The sequence below is a fragment of the Arvicanthis niloticus genome, chromosome 20 (genome assembly GCF_011762505.2).
Source record: "Arvicanthis niloticus isolate mArvNil1 chromosome 20, mArvNil1.pat.X, whole genome shotgun sequence".
Taxonomy (NCBI): domain Eukaryota; kingdom Metazoa; phylum Chordata; class Mammalia; order Rodentia; family Muridae; genus Arvicanthis; species Arvicanthis niloticus.
Window position 1 is genome coordinate 32236250 of NC_047677.1, and position 20172 is coordinate 32256421.

A 20172-nucleotide genomic window follows, 5' to 3' on the forward strand; every position below is an offset into this window, starting at 1 on the left:
AGAATAAATAAAATCTTTTTTTAAAAAAAGGAACTCATCAATGGTACTTAAAGAGAGACAATTAATGTATTTGCTAATGGATTCACAGTTGTGGCATGTAAATGTATATTTGTTGTTTTTGGTTTCTGAGGCAGAACACTTAATACCTTGTGAATTTCTTGAGCTAAAATAGTTCTAGTTGAGTCTTGTTCTGTTAGAAGACCCTTGGTAGCTTTCAGGATAAGGGTTGATCACTGGAAAAACCACACCTTGATTAGAAGTTGAACTTCCATCCTTGCTCCCTAACTCCCAAAGGATAGGAGAGGGTCTAGAGACAGTTGATCCTCATTACCCATGTCTTTTACCTGTTAGAAAGCAGCCATTACAAACCCCTAGATGACAGATGGGTTTTGGAAAGCTCCCATGTTGAAAAACTCAGTGTATTGGAAGGATGGGCATAAGATGCAGGGTGTGGTAGTCCTTTGTTCTTTGCATTTCTCTCATTTGACCGCTAATTACTAGATTATGTTATTTATATAATAAAATAATAGTAATTATTTTTTCAGAGTTTTGTAAACTGTTCAATAAATAAACCAGAGGAAGGGGGTGGTTGTGGAATTTCTGATTTTTTTTTTTTAATACCTAGTTAATTGGCTACAGAGAAGTTTGAGTAACCCTGTACTTTCCTCTGGTAACTAAAGTGTGGAAAGTCCTGTAGGAGTAAGCCCCGCCCCTCCCTATTTTGAACTGGAATGTCAACTTCATAGACGTTTGCCTATGCATGTGGATTTCTTTCAACCTTTTTGAAATATCATAACATAATTTTAATAAAACATTTGCATGATTTTAGTTTTTATACACACTGTATTAATAGTATATGCTATGAGGTCCGAGCTTTTATCCAGTGGAGTTTGCACCTAATGCTGAGTACTTGATGTTGGATTTATAGTCAGAGTTAAAGAAGTTATGTTTTAAGAAGATAGGATATATTTGGTGGCAGGAGAGGGAAGCATCCCCAAATTAAAGGTTCCTTACTTTATAATAATACAGTTACACTCCATGCTCTAGGTATTAAAGAAAGGGCTAGTCAGAGAAATCGTGTAGCACTATTGCTGATAGGTGGGCTTAATGGCCAAGCTGCATAAAGGGCAGGCAAGAGTTGTAGGCACTCACTAGGAGGCCAGACTGTGTTTGGCACTTGCAGAACTTTGTGCCAGTGTTTTCTTTTTACTCCCCCATTTCTGTCGTGTACTGCACCACATTGTTGAGGTCAGAGGACAGCATTTTGGAGCTGGTTTTTCTAATGTGTGTTCTGAGAAGCCAGTTGTCAGTCTTGGCAGCAAGTTCTGTTACCAACTGAGCCACCTTGCCAGACCTACCTCTTTTTTTAAAAAAAAAAAGATTCTTTTTCATCTTGTGTAGGCTCCATTTTGAATAACAAGGCACCTATTGATGTGCATCGTATGCGTGACACATCTTTCATCAAACCCAAAAGAGCATGCCTGTCAGCAGCACTTGGGAAGATGAAGAGAACTGAGCGTTGAAGCACACAAAGCTGTCCTCACATAATACATCTTGTGTATGGATATACTTGAAACCATGTTGTATGTTGTCATCTCTTTTACTAAGAGGAACTGATAAATAACTGTTTCCTGTTCCATGTGAGGGTAAAACTAGGAGGAAAAGGGAAACCAGACAGCCCCAGGTTGAGTGGCTGTCTCCGCCTACCAGCCAAGGGTACCTCACTGTGTGACTTGTTTGCTAGCAAACCAGCTCAGTGAGAGAAGTTCCTTGGATCATTAGACAGTAGTTTTGTGTGCTTGTTTATATCTCATTTAACTACTTTAAAATGATTTCCTCTGTAGATCTTACCAGCTGCAGTGACCAGTCAATCATTGTGCCCATTTATTAACACATATATAACATTCAGAGTATTGTTTAACAAATAGTATTTTGTAATATAAATTTTGGGTATTTGTATTAAGTGTAAATTTTAGACTATAGTTTTGAGTAGTTGAGCATATCCATTCATATTCAGGAAGCACAAATTGGCTATACCCCCTCAAAAAAAAAATAAAGGACAAAGAAGGTCAGAAAGAGATGCGTTGGGTGATAAGGAGGTGGGAATGGGGGATGGATACAAACAAAGTACATTGTATACATGTATGAAATTGTCGAAGAATAAAATTATTTAATAAAATAAAATTTAGAAATGTCAACACTGCCGGGCGGTGGTGGTGCACGACTTTAATCCCAGCACTTGGGAGGCAGAGGCAGGCGGATTTCTGAGTTCGAGGCCAGCTGGTCTACAGAGTAAGTTCCAGGACAGCCAGGGCTACACAGAGAAACCTTGTCTTGAAAAAAAAAAAACAACTCCCCCCCCCCCCCCCAAAAAAAAGAAATGTCAACACTAAAATTGTAGACAAGGAATGAGCAGAGTAAAATATTAAGATTAAGGTGATGGTAACTATGAAAAGACTGAAGAATTTGAAGCGAGATTGAATATGGCGATGAAAACAAAGCAGATAGGTGGGGCTATACATAGGGGTCAGTAGGATCTACTACCAGAATATGCTTACATGAACTCATTATTATCAGCTGACTACTGTGATTTTTGTGGATGATGCTAAAATAAGGAAACCTGGATAAAAAGGGAGAAGGTTATGTGAAAATGGGAAGTACTGGTATAAGAAAATGCAAAATAAAATAATTAGAAGTTAGGATGGAAGGTGAGGAGGAGGGGGATGAAAGTATGTAGTAGAGCACACTGATGGAGCGCATGCACATTGGGAGAGGAAAAAAGTCTACAGGCATCTGTAAAGGGGATTCCCACCTCTCTTCCTAGCTCACTGCTGATGGCTCCTGTGTCAGCTACCTTTCTGTGATCAAACACCATGAACAAGGTAACTTATACAAGAAAGCATTTATTTGGTTGTGTAGTTCCAGAGGAATAAGAGTCTATAATGGCAGAACAGAGGCATGGCCAAGAGCTTGCCTCCTGAACCACAAGCAAGAAGCAAAGGAAGGGAGCATAGCTCTCCTCCAGTGCCACACCTCCTCCAACAAGGCCACATCTCCCTACCCAGTACCAGCAGCTGGGGCTCAAACACTCATATATGAGAATGTAGGCGACATCTCATTCAATCTTCAATCCACCTTAGCTCCTGTTGATCTAATTTTCTCAGAAAGACTCAGTCCCTAAGACTGAGTCTTATGGGTTCTCATCTGAGATGTTTTCGAGTCTTAGAAAAATGAACTGTTTTTTTTTTTGTTGTTGTTTGTTTGTTTGTTTGTTTGTTTTTCGAGACAGGGTTTCTCTGTATAGCCCTGGCTGTCCTGGAACTCACTCTGTAGACCAGGCTGGCCTCGAACTCAGAAATTCACCTGCCTCTGCCTCCCAAGTGCTGGAATCAAAGTCGTGCGCCACCACCGCCCGGCTATGAACTGGTTTTCTTGTAGTGATTCTTTAAGTGTTGATGGGCATGTGAACTGCTTGGTGATTTCACTGTGAGATTTTCTTTTGTAGTTCTGCTAGAGCAGGCACACACTTCTGGAGACTTTATACTGTAGCTGTTTAGGGCAATTCTTCTAGTTCAATAAATCACCAAGGTACTTTCAAAAACCATGGCCGTCATGTTGCATCTTGACTGTGATAGTTGAATCAAGAACAAGAGTGTAAGGCTTAGGAGCTTCTCTGTACCCATTGCCAGAGCCTACTCAGAAAGGTGAATCTCTGGTAGTTGGACTCTTATGACTTTTTATGGTTTCGTTTAGAAAAGAAGCTGTCTTGGTAGGATGCCCATGTTGGTCTTTAACTCCTGGGTTCGAGGGGTCAGCTTCCCTTGGATTAATACTTCCTAAGCATTAAAAGCTGAGACAGGAGGCATGGACTTTCAGCTGCTCATCTATGTCTGTTCTCCTTTTCATTATACTGTTTTCCAGTAATAGAATGTGAGGAATTCGTTGAGAGTTACAGAATGAGATTGCTGTCAGAATTCAGTCTAAACAATATGTAAAGGGGAATGGAGGTCACTTGAGTTCATAGATGCTAAGACAGTTGGTTCCTCAGGACATGGCAGTACTTTGTATGTCGTTTGTGGCTTTGCCTCTGTCTGAAACCCCTTTGCAGTTTTTCCCTCTGTTCTCTGCTTGATTGCTTGATGCTGAGTTTTCCTCAGTTTTATACACTTTCCAACATACTTCAATTAGTGACTTGAAACAGATATTTATAGCTATTCCCTATGCATCTTTCAAATATTGAACCAGAGACTTTTCTCGTTTATTTTGCCTAAAAGAGTGTTTTTTCTTTACTTTAGTAGGCAGTTCAAAAATAATGATCAATAACTTAGTGACCCAGTCTTCAGAGAAAGTGTAGGTAATTAAAAGATCTAGCAGAAAATCTTGTGATTCTGTTATATCTGAGCTTCAGTTGACCCCTAGGATTCTAGAGGTGACTTTAGAAAGTGTGGTGGGCAGCTGGTATATTCTAACTTTAATAAGTAATTTTTGAGAAAAAGAATATGAACAATTGTTATATGAAGTATTATATAAAGGCAGACCTCTGTGTTGTATATCTTGCCCCAATAGTTTGAGATATGTTGTAACTATTTTTATAATTAATATAATAAGGGGAAAATTACCATTGTGCTTTAAAAATGATGTAGTTAAATTAATTATATCTTTTGTTGCAAGCCATCACCACAGTTTTTCATATTCTGTACACCTGAAAAAGTTAAGTCCTTGCTTGAGAGCTGTATATGTAGAAAGATAATTTTTATTATATTTATAATTATTGATAGGTTGGTAGATTGTATTGATATGTTTCCCATGTTAATGAAAAGTTATCACCTTTCTAAATTTTTATTTGATTGATTGTCTTCATGTATGTTTGTGCACTTGTTGAGACCAAAAGAGGGATTGGAACCCCTAGGACTGGAGTGCTAGATGATTGTGAGCCAACATGTCCGTGCTGGGAACTTGGGTCCTCTGCAGAGCAATAAATGCTGACCCATCTCTCTAGCCCCACACTATCTTTTCTTTAGTGATATTTTATGTAAGGAAAGCGTTTGCTTTGTCTTCATATAACTGTTACGAAAATTTAACAGATGTTCATGGTATTTGGATATTCAGTGCCTGTGAGTTTCTATTTGTGGATTAATCAGAAGCTGTAGAATAAATATAAAAATCTATGCCTATATCCAGTTAAAGCCTTGTATTTTAATTGTGCAGTAAAAACTTGTATCTGATCTAAGTTTTTACCTTTTGACTTAGTTTTTCTTCAATACTAGTTAGGTTATATGTTGATGTATTAACATTATCTTAATATTCTTGGAGACTTTAGAGCAATTTCAGTTACAGATTGAGTTTTGGATGTTTTTAATAAAAACTCTAAGTAGCACTAGTTAAACAGGGGAACATTTTTTTGTTGTAAGAAGTCCAGAAGCAGATGACTCATTCTTTAGCTATGACAGTATTGTTCTCTTGGTCTGTCTGTCCTTCATAGTCAGTGACAACATAACTTGTTCAGAAAAGGACAAAAGCTTCATGCTATCTTAATTTTGTTGCTAGTTAAGGAGTACTTTATTGAGTACCCTACCTCATCTCCAGATTTACATTGTTATCTTCCCTATCTTCCAAGATACTGGGAAACTGGATAACAGGCACTTTCTGCTACTAACAGAAACTGTTGGTGTGAAAAGCAGGAATATAGGATTTACAACTTGGAGTTCACACCCTAGAACTCACCCCATTTCTCATACCCTTGCTTGGACTCACGTTTTTTATACCTTCAACCTTTCTGAAACCAAAAGCTAGATATGCTGTGTTTTAAATAAAATACCCAGGTTCAGTTCCCTGCATCTGTCTTGCAACTCTGTCTTGTAACTTCATGACCAAGTGGTCTGAACTTTGGAGCCAACTCTCTACTCCAAGATTTGACCTTTTTATTTTCTTGTCTATTTATTCATTTGATGTTGCAAATAGTCCCTTGTTAATTTAAATGGCTTACTAATTGCCTGAGAGCCCTTTGTCATAGGGCTTTCATTCTATTTTCATTATAAAAATATTGAAGGCTGGGGAGATTGCCCAGATTGTTAGGTAATAGCCCAAGGACCTGAGTTACCCTGTAACCATAATAAAGGTGGAAGAAAAGAACTAATTTCACAGAGTTTTGTCCTCCTTCCTCTACACTTGCTCTGTCATGCACTCAGCCCTCCCATAAGTGCAAACTAGCGCGTGCGCACACACACACTAACATACATTAAAAAATGTGAAAATTGGTGTTGGATTAAATTTAGTACTTCATACATGGTAAGTATGTGTTTTAAGCAATGACCTTTACCTTCCTGGTCCCCTAGAAAAGTTCTTCATCAGGGTTTTAAAATCTTCACTCTTAATTTGTATTCTTATATAAAAAGACCTTTTATATCTTCATAATTCTCATAAAATATGTTTATCAAACTTGACAGCAGTATATTTAGCTAATATGTAGGAAATAATATGAAAAATATGTGAACTTTAAATTTTGGCTTCAATGTAACGTCTTTTCCAAAAGACCTGGAGGCCAGGCATGGTAGAACACACCTTTCCTTAATTCCGGCATTCAGGGGGCAGAGTCAGATGGGTTTTTGTGTTCCAGGCCAGCCTGGTCTATGTAGAGGGTTCCAGGATGGTTAGAGGTCCACAATAGTGATCCTTCCCCAAACAAAACAACTAACAGGAAAAGAGCCTGGCAGAGTGATACATGCCTTCAATCTCAGCAAGCACTCAGTTCAGAGGAGGGCGGTTCTCTGAGACTTGAAGTCCAGCCTGCTCTACTTGTGTGCTTCAGGCCAGCCAAGGTAACATAGCGAAACTCTGTCTTTTAAAAAACAAAACAAAACAAAACAAAACAAATGGATGCTTATAATTCTAGCACTCAGGCACAGCAGAGACAGTAGAATGGGGAGTTCAGTGTCAGCCCACTGTGGCCTATATAATGATACCAAGTCTTAAAGCATACAAACACCCCCTCCCCTCCCCAAACCACTTGCATATACTTGCAATACTTTTTAAATATTTAGTAACTTGTGTTTAACTAATGTTTAAATAACTAATCAAATTCCCTGTGTTATAGAGTATTTTGAGTGTGAGTGTGTGTGTGTGTGTATATATATATGAATGATGTGGTGACAATAACATTAAAATTGCTATTTATGTGTTTGTGAGCTTATAGGTACCAAATACTTCCAGGAGTGCTCGTAACTCAGAGAAGGGCATTAGCTTCCCTGAAAAACCGAGTCATAGGAGGCTGTGAGCCACCCAGTATGGTGAAGAGCAATATGAACTCTTAACTACTAAGCTCCCTCACCATCACTGGTGTCAGTCTCTGTCATCACAGAAAAGTCTGAATATTCCTATAACAAGCTTAGTTTTACCAATACTGCTTTCTAGAAATTTAACAACTGTGAATAAACTATAGAGTGAATTGCACTGAATTAAGCATGTTTTCAGATTTCTAAAAGTGACTATTGTTAAAATTGTCTTTTTATTAGGACATATACTTTCTCTGATACAAAAGAAAAAATCATTTTAACCTTTGGAAAGGTAGAGTTTTATAAATATACTTTGTAAATACAGTAAACATAAGTTAAAATACAAATAGACATTCAGAAGTTATTTAAATGTGTCATTTCTCAGATAAGAAAGCTGTAGATTTTGCTGTAATTTATTACAAAGCCAAGTTATATTCTGTTACTTATGTAAAATAGTGGTCTTTGTTTAGCTTCTTCGTGTGCAAGGAGAATTGTGTAGTTCCATTGATTGCTTCCATGCAATGGAAATCTGACCTTTAGCAGATGTTTGAGAGGTTGCCAGCACAGCATGATCAACCAGCTAGACAGTTTCCCCTTGTTTTTTGACAGGCCTTTAATGGTTTAGTAACATGCCACATTCTTTTCATTCTATCTGAAGCTTTGTAAATTACTAACATTATGCTGTAAGATGCTGATAAAATAGCTCCCCTGTCAAGGATTACCTCTTCTAACTTAAGAAGAAGAAATCATTGCTAAAAATCTTTTCAAAATATTGTTGAGTGAATAATATTTTGAGTTGTCGTTTTTAGACTGTGAAATTGTTAAGGTTACTTGTATATGTCGCATTTCTCTTGTAGAAAGTAGAAATTATTTCAGGGCTGCCATGTTTTAGTGGTAGTTTTAGGCACTTTTTTTTTATTAGTTGACTCTTAAAAATAGTAACTTTTTAATAAGGATTGTTTGTTTGTTTGTTTGTTTGTTTCCACAGAGAAGTATTCTGTCTAGAACTTGAATCCACATTAAAACTTGTTCCCTGAAAGAAAGTGTTTTTTAGGCCAAGTAATAGGTTCAGCTGTGTAGCTCAGCTAGAACACTGTAAGCTCTGTTTTCTTAGCTTCGTCCACTGAGTGCACAGGAAGGGAGAGGAGGAGAGCCTTAATGTTTGAGAACTAAGTCATGAATGGCCAGGCCCAGCACTTGCCAGACTGCATCTTTTCCTGCAGGTGTTGGTTTTCCATAGGGCATTACAGTTGCTTTCCATTGTGTTAGATATGGCAAGAGAGATTATATTTTAAACAACATTTGAGGAATATAGTCTTGTTTGGTTTGCAGTATAGATTTGTAGCCATTTTTGTGTTCAGGCTTATATACTGTAGTAACTCTTCCAGGGAATTCCAATTAGCAGTGTTAGTATACCTGTGCATATACCACCCTTCAATAGTAAAAAAAACCTTAAAGACCTCTTCAGTACCAGAAATTATAAGAGTGTGCTAACTAAAATAGAAAAGGTGAAATACATAGGATACGGTTTCACTAAATACCATGGACAAAAGAAGACTGATTACATACTGCTTACAAGTGAGTGAGTTCTCTATTTTCTTATATAAATGAGTTTGCTAATAACTGTCCCATTCTTCTTTCATACCAGTGTAATATTTTAATAGGTGAGGGGTATGTGATTTAGGAAATGAGTAGGTTTAGTTCCCAATACAACACTACAAACAAAAAGTAGATAATGACACCAACATTTATATGTCAAGTAGTTGCTATTAAATAGAATTTTACAGAGAGAGGCTAGGGTATTTTGTTTTTTTCTTTTGTTTTGTTTATTTTGAGATACTGTGTCTCTGTGTAGTCTCAGATTTCCTGGAAACTTGCTGTCTACAGCAGGCTGGCCTCAAACTCAGAGATCCTCCTGCCTCTGCCTCTTGAATGCTGGGATAAAAGGAGTTTGCCACCAGGGCCCAGCCCAGGAAGCCTAGGTTTCTCCAGATTTTCATTGTCTACCAGAGGCTATTATTTTGCTTTTTGTAGTTTAGTTGATATGAAGTTATTACTGAAAAAAATTTATTTTGAAATAGGCGGTGTTTTGAGTTGTTTGCTTAACTGATGGGCTGTCTGATTGCAAGTCTTCCTGGTGTTGCAGTCACTCTTTTGTTCTACTTGGAGTGGCTTACATTTTTACTGGGTTTTTTTTTTTTTAATTGTAATTTAAAACAGCCATAATAGTAAGAAATGTACATAGGAAACTTTGTAGGTTCAATTTAGTGATGTATAGCTGACATATAATTATAATTCCTGTAGCTATATACAGTACTAAGAAACTCATTTTGGAAAAAAAATATAGGTTCTGAAATGGCTATGTTACTTACTTTGATTTGCTGTGATTTGCTCGTGACAGGAAGGCATAACAGCAGGAGTGAGGCTGGCCTGGAGTGGAAAAGCAAATTGATAAACATTTCACCACACACAGGAAACATCAGGCCAGCTTGAAAAGTCTCAGAAGTCTACCTTTTGAGTACTGCCGTGACTTTTCCAGCAAGGCTTCTTTCTCCTAAGGATTCCATCTCCATCTCAAACAGCATCACCCATAGGGACCAAGTACTCGAGCACGTGAACCTGTAGGGAACATTTTATATTCAAAGCTCACATGGAGTTTTCTAGGTAAACATTTTTATATATAATTATACTACTATAGTTTCATCTATACTTGTTTTTAGATTCTGGAATTTTAGAGGTTAGAATTCCAAAATCTGGCAGGAAATTATACCATATGCTTCCTGAAGGCTATAGTGGAGAATCTTTTCGGGCTTTTATGAATATGTGACCCAGTCTTCTATTGTTACACTCTGTTTTATAATAAGGTAGCTAATGTGACATCTATGATAGTGGCATTAAAATTACTGAGGAACATGAGCAAAATGTGACCTTAGTTTAAGAATACAATAAATTAAAAAGGTTGTGTTAATCAGCATTTGGTTTTGAATACAAATGAGAGAACCAATCCAAAGGAAGAAAGATTAGTTTGGCTTATGATTTTAGAGGTAGGCCACAACCCAAGTTTGTCTGGTTCTGCTGTTTGATATCAGAAGTGAGTTAGAATTGTCCATAGGAACCTGTGGGTCAGGTTTCTTCCTTCAGGGCATAGGCTCAGACGCCTTGGAACTAGAGTTCCATAGAGATATGAGCCACTATATGGGTGTTGGGAACCAAACCTGCATATATTTTTCCCCGCCCCCAACCCCATTTTCTAGGGACACATTTTTTTTTTTTTTCTTTGTTTCCAAAAAATCAGGTCATATTGGAAACATTAGAAATACATGCCTAATTCCTGCTCATGCTTATTTTGGCTCTGTAGATAAATACTAATTTAAAAAGGGGTTAAGTATTTTCTTACTTTTCTCATTTTGTATTCATTTACTTTTTAATTATCTTTCTTCTACCATTTCCAGTTTTCTCCTCAATTCTCCTTGGTGGAGAAGATAAATACAAAGCAAGCTCCATGTGAGTAGTTTATTGTCTCTGCATCTGTTAATTCTATAGCATGTTTCTTCATGTCAGTAGTCTTGTTTCTCCTTAATTCATCCTCTTACATTCATTTAGTAAATGGGTCTATTTGGTTTTCTTTTTTGAAACTGAGTCAAATAAATGAGAATCTTTATATTAATTTGTAAGCATTCTTATTTATGTTTTCCTGCTTCTATTTTTCAATATATGTACTTTAAAATTTGATAACAGAAAACTCTATACTTCCCTCTTTTATCGTGTGTGTGTGTGTGTGTGTGTGTGTGTGTGTGTGTGTGTGTGTGTGTTTTTTATTAGGAATTGAATTTAGGGCTTGAACATGCCAGGCAAGTAAATATTCTACTGGTGAATGTGCCATATTTCCAGCTCCACCCCACCCTGTGTCTGCATCTCCCCTCCTCCCCCCTCCACCACCACGGTTTTTCTATATAGCCCTGGCTGTCCTAGAACGCACTCTGTAGACCAGGCTGGCCTCAAACTTAGAAATCTGCCTGGCTCTGCCTCCCAATTGCTGGGATTAAAGGCATGTGCCACCACTGCCTGGACTACATGTTTTTATTAACCCACTTACCCATTTATTCATTCAGTTCACTGAAATTTATAAAATTCTTGCATATATGGTGCCCTAGAAAGTAAATTTGATATAACTTTTACTATATATATTTCATACTTTTATAGAGAATTCCATCCTTTTATAATTGTTCACATCTGCATAATTAAAGCATAATTTTTGCATTTTAGTTTTTTGTTTTGTTTTTTTCGAGACGGGGTTTCTCTGTATAGCCCTGGCTGTCCTGGAACTCACTCTGTAGACCAAGCTGGCCTCGAACTCAGAAATCCGCCTGCTTCTGCCTTCCAAGTGCTGGGATTAAAGGCGTGTGCCACCACCGCCCAGCTGCATTTTAGTTTCTTAAACATATTAATGACTGGTGTTTTTTTTTTGTTTTTTGTTTTTTTTTTAACTTAATATGAGGCATTGTAAAAGTTTACTCCAGCATGAGTTCTGGCTTGCCATATATTAATTATGTAGTCCTGTTGGACACATTGTCTAACCTTTCTGGATGTCACCCTGCAGTGGCAGAGGCAGGTAGATCTGTGAGTTTGAGGCCAGCCTGTTGCGCAAAGCAGGTCCTAGTCAGGGAGGACCACATAGCAAGACCTTGTTTCACCTCTCCTTTCAAAAAGTGTCTTGTTTTAAATATAGCTCATGTACCAAATGGTATATTACAATTGTATACATGTAAATAAAGAATATTTCTTCTGCTGTGATGGGTCATACACTGATCAGTTAAAAAATGGTAAGGTACATTGTGTTTGTGTAAATAGATCTCAGTGTGTACTTGTGCTTAAAATTAGGTTTTTAAAGAGGATTTGGCATTTAATAACATATTCAAAGTTCATACTTATCGTTTCCCTAAAAACAAAATATGGAGTGAAAATATGCTAGGCATGTCTTTTAATCTCAGCACTTAGGCAAGAGGCAAGCAAGGCTCTGTGAATTCCAGGGCAGCATGGTGTTCTACAGAAAAGTTCTCGGTCATCCAGGGATACACTCTTGAGAGATTGTCTCAACAAACAAAAATTCATTATTCTAAGAATTTGGGTTATCAAGTCTATTTCAGAAACCCATGAACATCAAGGATTCATCTTTCTTTTATAGCTTTATGGAAACCATCTTTATGATAATGAGATTTTTATTTAATAGACATATTCCAAATAGTAGATGGTGATGGAATGATACACTTAGAATATTGCCATTTTGTAGATTTAAGGAAAATACTGGATTTAGATAGTAATTATCGTTGGCACAAATACATCATATGTACAGATAATTTATGCCATTTCTTGAGGAGTGTGTTGATAGGAAATCTTGCTGTATAGCCAGTGTGGCTCTTAGCCTGCTTCAGCCTCTTATGTGCTAGGACTAGTGGAACTGCAAGTATGTGCCACTGAGACAGACTCACATATGTATGTGCATTGATAAAAATATCATGGTACTACTTATTTGGTGGTTTTCTCTAATAATCCTGAATTTGAGTGTGGTGGTTTAAATATGCTTGGCCCTATTAGGAGATGTGACCTTGTTGGAGTAGGTGTGGCCTCATTAAAAGAAGTTTATCACTGAGTTCAAGGTCAATATACAAAGTTCTAGGACAGCCGAGCTTAGGCAGTGAGGGATTTGGAAAACAGTAATAGAACAAGCTCCATTCCCAGCAAGCAGCAGGACTCAGCAGTTTGGGCCATGTGCCTCTGGCTTTAGAGTAGAGAATAGAAGGGACTATTGGGACAGTTGATGCTGGTTTGCTAGAGCAAACGATTAATGACGATTGGTGACGATTAATGTGTAATCGTCACCAAGGTGGTACTGATTTTGAAGGCATGAAGGAGTCATGGAGAGCAGAGTTTTGCCAGTGTGAGGGCAGGGAAGGCCATTGGTGAGGTGCAGCCTCAGTTACAGTTGATGGCCCAGAATTGAAGTGGTCAGAGGCTTGGCACCATGAAGAGAGCCTATCAGATGATATTGGTGAAGCCTATTTGCAGTGGAAGACTCCAGCATATTGGAGATACCAGTACCATGGGATGACCACCAAGAACAACAGCAGCAGTGGAGTGGAGTCAACCAGAGCCTAGAGTACTACAGAGCGCAGAGCTGGAGAAGTGACACCAGCCCTTTGGAGGAACCCAGAAGATCATGTGTGGATCCCAGGCACTGGAACAAGAAGCTGTGAAGTTGAAGTTGCCTTGGTGACCCCAAGATGTTAAAGATGCCAAAGCCATGGAATGCCTACTTTGGAATGCTACTAACCCGGAGTAGAAGCAGCCCAGGAGAAAGAAGTTTATTGCAGTCAACAAAGATGGAAAAGGAGTTGGAGATCTGAAGACCGCCTTGACATCAGACAAGGAGATGTAGCGTTTGGAGTTTGCCCAGCTGGTTTCTTGTTTTGCTTTAGGAATTACAGTTAAATAATTGGATGAATCTCAGAAGAGACTTTGAACTTTGGACTTTTGACATTTGAGACTGCTGTAGACTATGGGGACTTTGGAATTTGGGCTAAATGTACTTTTTTATTATGCTGTGGCTAGACCCATAGACTCATGTGTTTGAACAAGCCTATGGGGGCCAGGAAGTAGAATGTGGTGGTTTGAATATGCTTTGATCAGGGAATGGCACTATTAGGAGGTAGGTGTGGCCTTGTTGGAGAAAGTGTGGCCTTGTTGGAGGAGGTGTGTCATTGTAGAGGTTGGCTCTGAGAGAGTTTCCATCTAGCTGCCCTGAAGCCAGTCTTCAGATGGAGAGGTAGAACTCTCAGCTCCTCCTGCACCATGCCTGCCTGGATGCTGCCATGCTCCCATCTTAAAGATAATAGAGTGAACCTCTGAACCTGTAAGCCAGCCCCAATAAAATGTTGTCCTTATAGGAGTTGCTTTAGTAATGGTGTCTATTCACGGCAATAAACCCCTAAGACATTGATTAAGAGTACATCCAAAAGTTATAGGAAGTACAAGGACAGAGGCACATGATTAAAGAAAGCACATTGAATAATCTAATGAACTAATGACTTGATTTCTTTAATAATAGAATCACATCAGGCAAACATGTCATGGAAATGTATAAACAATGGTAGATTCGAGAGGCACATCAACTAGCTGGAATTTGTGATCCTTCGAAGAAGTTAAAGCATGCAGAATGTCCATCCTGCGAGAAGTAAATGCGGACTTATTGTAGACAGCTTTTAGAGAGTCAATTGGTCATGAGTTTGAAATTGTTAAAACAACTGGGCTTGATGGTGAACACCTTTAATCCCCAGACTGGGAGGCAGAGGCAGTCAGATTTCTGAATTCTAGGCTAACCCTATTCTATAGAGTGAGTTCCAGGACAGCTGGGGCTATACAGAGAAAAACTGACTGACCAACTAACCCACTGGATGGATGGATGGATGGATGGATGGGATGGGATGGGATGGGATGGGATGGGATGGGATGGGATGGGATGGGATGGGATGGGGTGGGTGGATGGATGAATGGATGAATGGATATAACTAAATGTAATTGTTGAAGCTGACAGTGAGTACATTATGTTCCTGTTTCTGTACTAAATGGTTAAAAAAATATTTTGAACCTTGCTTTTTATGTATTTCCATTAATTTAGTATACTAAACCAAGACTTACAGTTTTTTTGTTTGTTTGTTTGTTTGTTTGTTTTGTTTTTTTTTGGTTGTTGTTTTGTTTTTTGTTTTTTGAGTGCTGGTATTACTAAAGGCCTGCACCACTAACACCTGACTCTTTTTAATTCTTTGTAAGTGAATGACCAGTTTATACTTGCAGATTTTGTGGTTATTTTTAAAATTGAAAGATTGCAGTTGGCTAATAAGAATCAAAGTTCTTGTTCACAGGGATTAATTTTAATAGAATGATAACCTTTTTCTCAGTTCTGTTTTTCTGTTAAAATTTTCACAGCCTGAAAATATAAATACCTCTGAAAGTTAACAGTAGTATGTACAAGTAGTTATGTTCCCTTCCCACACTTACCTTAAGTATAGGGCATGACAAATAAATATGTGTTCCCATGACCCCTGTATCTTTTGTGGAAAGATGCCATTGAAGTATGGTGGCTCATGTATCCAAGCCCAGCACTCAGAGAACTGAGCCAGAAGGCTCTTTCGGAAATTCAAGTCCAGATTGAGCTACATTGTAAGTACAGCTAGCCAGTGCTAAATAGAAAGATTTTATCTCAGGAAAAAAAAAAGTGTTATCCATTTCTCAAAGGATCTGGACTGTTTTCTAGAATGTCTTTATAAACAGAACAGCTTTGAACTCAAAAACAAGTAGATTTTTTTTTTCTGTCTGAAACTCCTGGAAGACCGTATTTATTGTCACTTAATTTTGGATCACTTCTCTAAGTTCTCTCTCCACATAACTTAAAGTATTTCCAGTTACACTTCGTCTCTGTGCATGTGTAGACTGCCAGTGGCTCACCTTTTTCAGTGTCTGAGGGTCTACAGGCTTGAGTTTTGTGGCTTTTCATCATGAATAGTACCTGTTCACAGATTTTCACTTATTGTTTGTATGTATGTATGTATGTGCTTCCTTTTTTGAGATTTGTAAGTTTTTCTGTCTTACTATATACATTTTATCAAATACATTATTTGGGTTTTTTTGTTTGTTTGTTTGTTTGTTTGTAGCTTCTTTCACATTGTTACCATTAACTTATCACAAGAGTAAAAATTAAATTTGAAAGCATTTTTTTATAGATTATGATCTTAATATTCTAAGAACCATTTTGCTACTCAGAAGCCATAAGATTTTGACTTTAATAAGTATTTTACTTAATACCCTTAAGTTTGAGCAGTTGAGTCTTAAGTTTTGTGTAGAATATGAAGTATGGGTTCAAGTTAGATGGCTGCATTGTTGTGTTTCTGACGTCTGATTATCTCCTCAGTATTTATTGAGGAAACTTACCCATTCTTCCTTGAAATGACATTGAACATTTATGAAGACCAAATTTCATTTCTTATGGATTTATTTCATGTCATCTTTTGATTGATTTTTGTTTTCTAGCTTTTTGGCAGTATTGTTAGATATGGCAACTTTGTTTTTAGTTTTAATTTAATCTTTATTATTAGTGCGCGTCCGTGTGTGCATGTGTACATCAGGGAGCATGTAAACAGGTGTCAGAGGGCAATCTCTGCAGTTAGCTCTCTCCTTCCACCTCTGTGGGCTCCAGGGTTTGAACTCGGATTGCCAAGCTCACTCAGCAATCGCCATTATTCCCTGGGCCATCTTGCCCACCCAGTGTTCAGTTTTGAGTCAGTAGTTTTAGAAATCCGATTCCTTCTTTGAAATTGTTTTCGCTTTTCTATTTCTTTATACTATCGTGTATATTTTAGAATCTACATAAAGACAATCCTAATGGGATTGTAATTGGGATTATACTGAATCTCCAAATCAGTTTGGGTAGAATTGATTTTAATAACTGAAACTTTCAATTCATGTATGTAGTTATTTTGTTTATTTTGCTGAGCATAGATTTTTTTTCCCATTATCATTTTGTAGTTTTTCCCATACATGTTCTAAGCCTATTTTGTTACATTATTTCTTTGTGATTTCTACTTAACTTTATGTACTTGTATTCCTTTTCTCATTGCTGCAATAAAATTCTTGACAAAAACAACTGTAAAGGAAGAAAGAGTGTATTCTGCTTCATAGCCTGAAGGTACAGTCCACCATGGTGAGGCAGGCATAGCAGGAGAATGAGGTGGCATGCTGTTCACACTTTGTCTTCAGGAACAGAGAGAGGGAATGCTGGTGTCTACATGTAGAGTGGCTCTTGTCACTCAGTTAGTTCCCTAACACGTGGGTCAAGAGAGTTGTCTCCTAGCCTGTCAAGTTAGCTGTCAGTATTAGTCATCCTAAGACAGCTTAGTGTTTGAAACAGGGCCTATTGCCGCTCAAGGCTTCAGAAATCAACACCTTTGTCAGAGATTAGCTGCAGCAGCAAATTATCACTTGTTCAAATGTCAGTCTCTGTGACTGGCCCACTGGCCCACCCAGCTAGAAAGTGTTCTTTATATGTAAATGATTTGCTTCTGTTAGGGTTTGTAGATATGTCTGTAAGCAGTACTTATAAACTGAAAGGTGTAGATTAATTGATGGATTTTTTTTTGGGGGGGGAGGGGTCGAGACAGGGTTTTTCTGTGTAGCCCTGGCTGTCCTGGAACTCACTCTGTAGACCAGGCTGGCCTCGAACTCAGAAATCTACCTGCCTCTGCCTTCCAAGTGCTGGGATTAAAGCCGTGCGCCGCCACCACCACCGCCTGGCAAGGTAATTGTTACTAAAGGTCCATTGCAAACCCGTTGAAGCTATCTTACCCTTATATACTAATATATGGTGTGTAATCTGAGAGAGTTATGCTTTATACATTGCAGATATCATTAGGACTGCATTTGGGCCTCAGTTGTTTTGTTGTTTTGGTTGAATCCAGGAAAATAATTGAAGTGTTGAGATTCCAGTTTATGTTGCTGTGCATGCACTCTCAGCCTTTCCCTTTTGCAAGGAATCATGTGTTCTATGACTAAGCTACATTTTTAGCTTGATTTTGAAATTTTTGGTGACTGTTTTAGTTAGGGTTTCTAATGTTTCGAACAAACACCATGACCAAAAAGCAAGTGGAAAGAAAAGGGTTTATTTGGTTTATACTTCCAGATCACAGTCCATCATTGGAGGAAGTCAGGAAAGAACTCAAGCAGGGCTGGAACCTGGAGGCAGGAGCTGATCCAGAGGCAATGGAGGGTGCTGCTTCTGATTTGCTTCTCATTGCTTACTCAGTCTCCCAAGGGATGGCACCACACACCATGGGCTGGGCCCCCCGCATTGATTACTAATTGAAAATGCCTTACAGCTGGGTCTCATGATGGCATCTTCTCAACTTTGACTCCTCCCTCTCTGATGATTCTAACTTATGTCAAGTTGGCACTCAAACCAGCCAGTACAGGAACCTAATCATAGCAGATTTTGATTTTAAATTTTTGTTACAGAATTATTTATACAGTGCATAGGTGAATCTTGTAGCAACATTTTCATTGTTTTCGATACTATTTTATAGAATGTTTTTCTTGGTAGTCTAGTAGCAAATCAGGGAAGTTCTATAGATAAGCTCAGTGGTGGTGATGTACAGGGAAACTTTTGGTGAAGGGTTTAATGTTGGACGATTGGTACCTAACACTTTGCTGACTCATGTGCTGAGGAGTGTTTTTGAGCTGCTCTTCTTGCCATGCAGTCAGTTGAGTCATCTTTGTGTCACAGAAGTGAGTAAGGTCCTTGTTCTAAGAGAACCCTACAAAGCTCCAGCACTTAGGAGGGCAAAACAGGACGGTCACAAGTTTGAGACCGCCCTGGGCTACATAATTGTACCAACACCTCTGCAAAACAAAACAAAACAAAACAAAAAAAAAACTGAATAGTAATGTTAATAATGTATTTTCTGATTCTGCTTCATGTGTTAATATCATTGCTGTAGTTTTTCAAAAAGTGTATGTTTTCTCTCTCTTTTTTTTTTAATAGGTCTACGTGGAATTTGATGACCTTGAATGGGATAAACGGGAGTGGGTTAAAGTTTATGAAGATTTTTCAACTTTCTTGGTGGAATATCACTTAATTTGGGCCAAAAGGAAGGACCCTAGCCAGACTCAGGGATCAAAGAGCAGACAAATTCAGTGGCCTGCACTGGTAAGATCTTTTCGTGTTTTATTAAGGGTTCTCAGTTGTTTGAGATGCGTGAGCATTGACTGGAAGTTAGACGTGTTTGGCCAATTATAGTTTAATATTCTTGAAAACATTAGCAGAACTTTCAAAGCACTGAGTGTTGTGTTCCAGTTTAATTAATATTTTTCAGAATATTTAGTTCATAGACTGTTTTATCCAATTAGGTGAAAACTTAAATTTGGTTGTAGATTAGATGAGAAATAGTCATTCAGATGCTTTCTGTGTGGTGTGGAACATCTGTGTTGAATGAAACTTTAAAGTGAAAGACAAACACATGGCAGGACATGATTCTTCTTGGTCTTATTAATCAGTCCTCACTGTAAGTCATAACATGTTCAAGTAGTGGGTCAAATTAATTTATAATCAGGAATGGTTTGTTTAAGGAAACATTTTAATACAGTTCTCATTATTTAAAGAGTTTTTGAAAAGAAACATACAAACTAAACAAGATTACTAAATTCTGTTAGGCAAGCCAGGTATAGTTGTATGTATAATCCCAACAGTTTAGGAGGTGACACGGGAGGATTGGATCAGCATTCTCTATGGAGTGAGTTCTAGACTAGCCTGATATCCTTTCTCTAAGAACAAAAGAAAATTTTATTAGGAAAATTACCACATTTAATAACTGTTACTGTTTTCTGGCAAAATGCCTATCAAGTGATGAACAGGCAGTGGTTCCTTTAAACTAATCTCATTAGCATGGTGGAAATCCTTTAAAAATTAATAAACAAGAGTTGGAAAGATGGCTTAGTATGTAAAAGTTTGAACTTCTCTAGAGGTCCAGTGTTTGGACCTCTAGAGAACCAACACCCATTTTGGGTTGCATGCAGCTGTGCCTGTAACTCCAGCTTGAGGGGATCCAGAGATCTTTTCTGACCTCTGGATGCCTGTACATACATGGTACATACATGGTACACTAATAGATGCACACAAAACACATTCTAAAAAGCCATTAAACCTTATTCAAAGTATTTGATAGAATCAATCAGTCAGTCTCTCTCTTTCTTTCTTTCTCTCTCTCTCTCTCTCTCTCTCTCTCCCTCTCCCTCTCCCTCTCCCTCTCCCTCTCCCTCTCCCTCTCCCTCTCCCTCTCCCTCTCCCTCTCTCTCTCTC

At 38.1% G+C, this 20172-nt stretch overlaps 1 protein-coding gene across 7 annotated transcripts in view; it reads left to right on the forward strand.

The window, feature by feature from the left end:
- The window catches only part of Jmjd1c (jumonji domain containing 1C), a 166355-nt gene that overhangs the window by 41265 nt on the left and 104918 nt on the right, over positions 1 to 20172 (forward strand). For all 7 annotated transcript variants that reach the window (XM_034524362.2, XM_076917025.1, XM_076917019.1 and 4 more), the window contains exon 2: positions 18859 to 19023. Coding sequence is in view for 5 of the 7 variants with exons in the window: in XM_076917019.1 (XP_076773134.1) it covers positions 18859 to 19023 (165 nt within the window). In the remaining 2 variants the exon portion in view is untranslated. The remainder of the gene's footprint in view (positions 1 to 18858; positions 19024 to 20172) is intronic.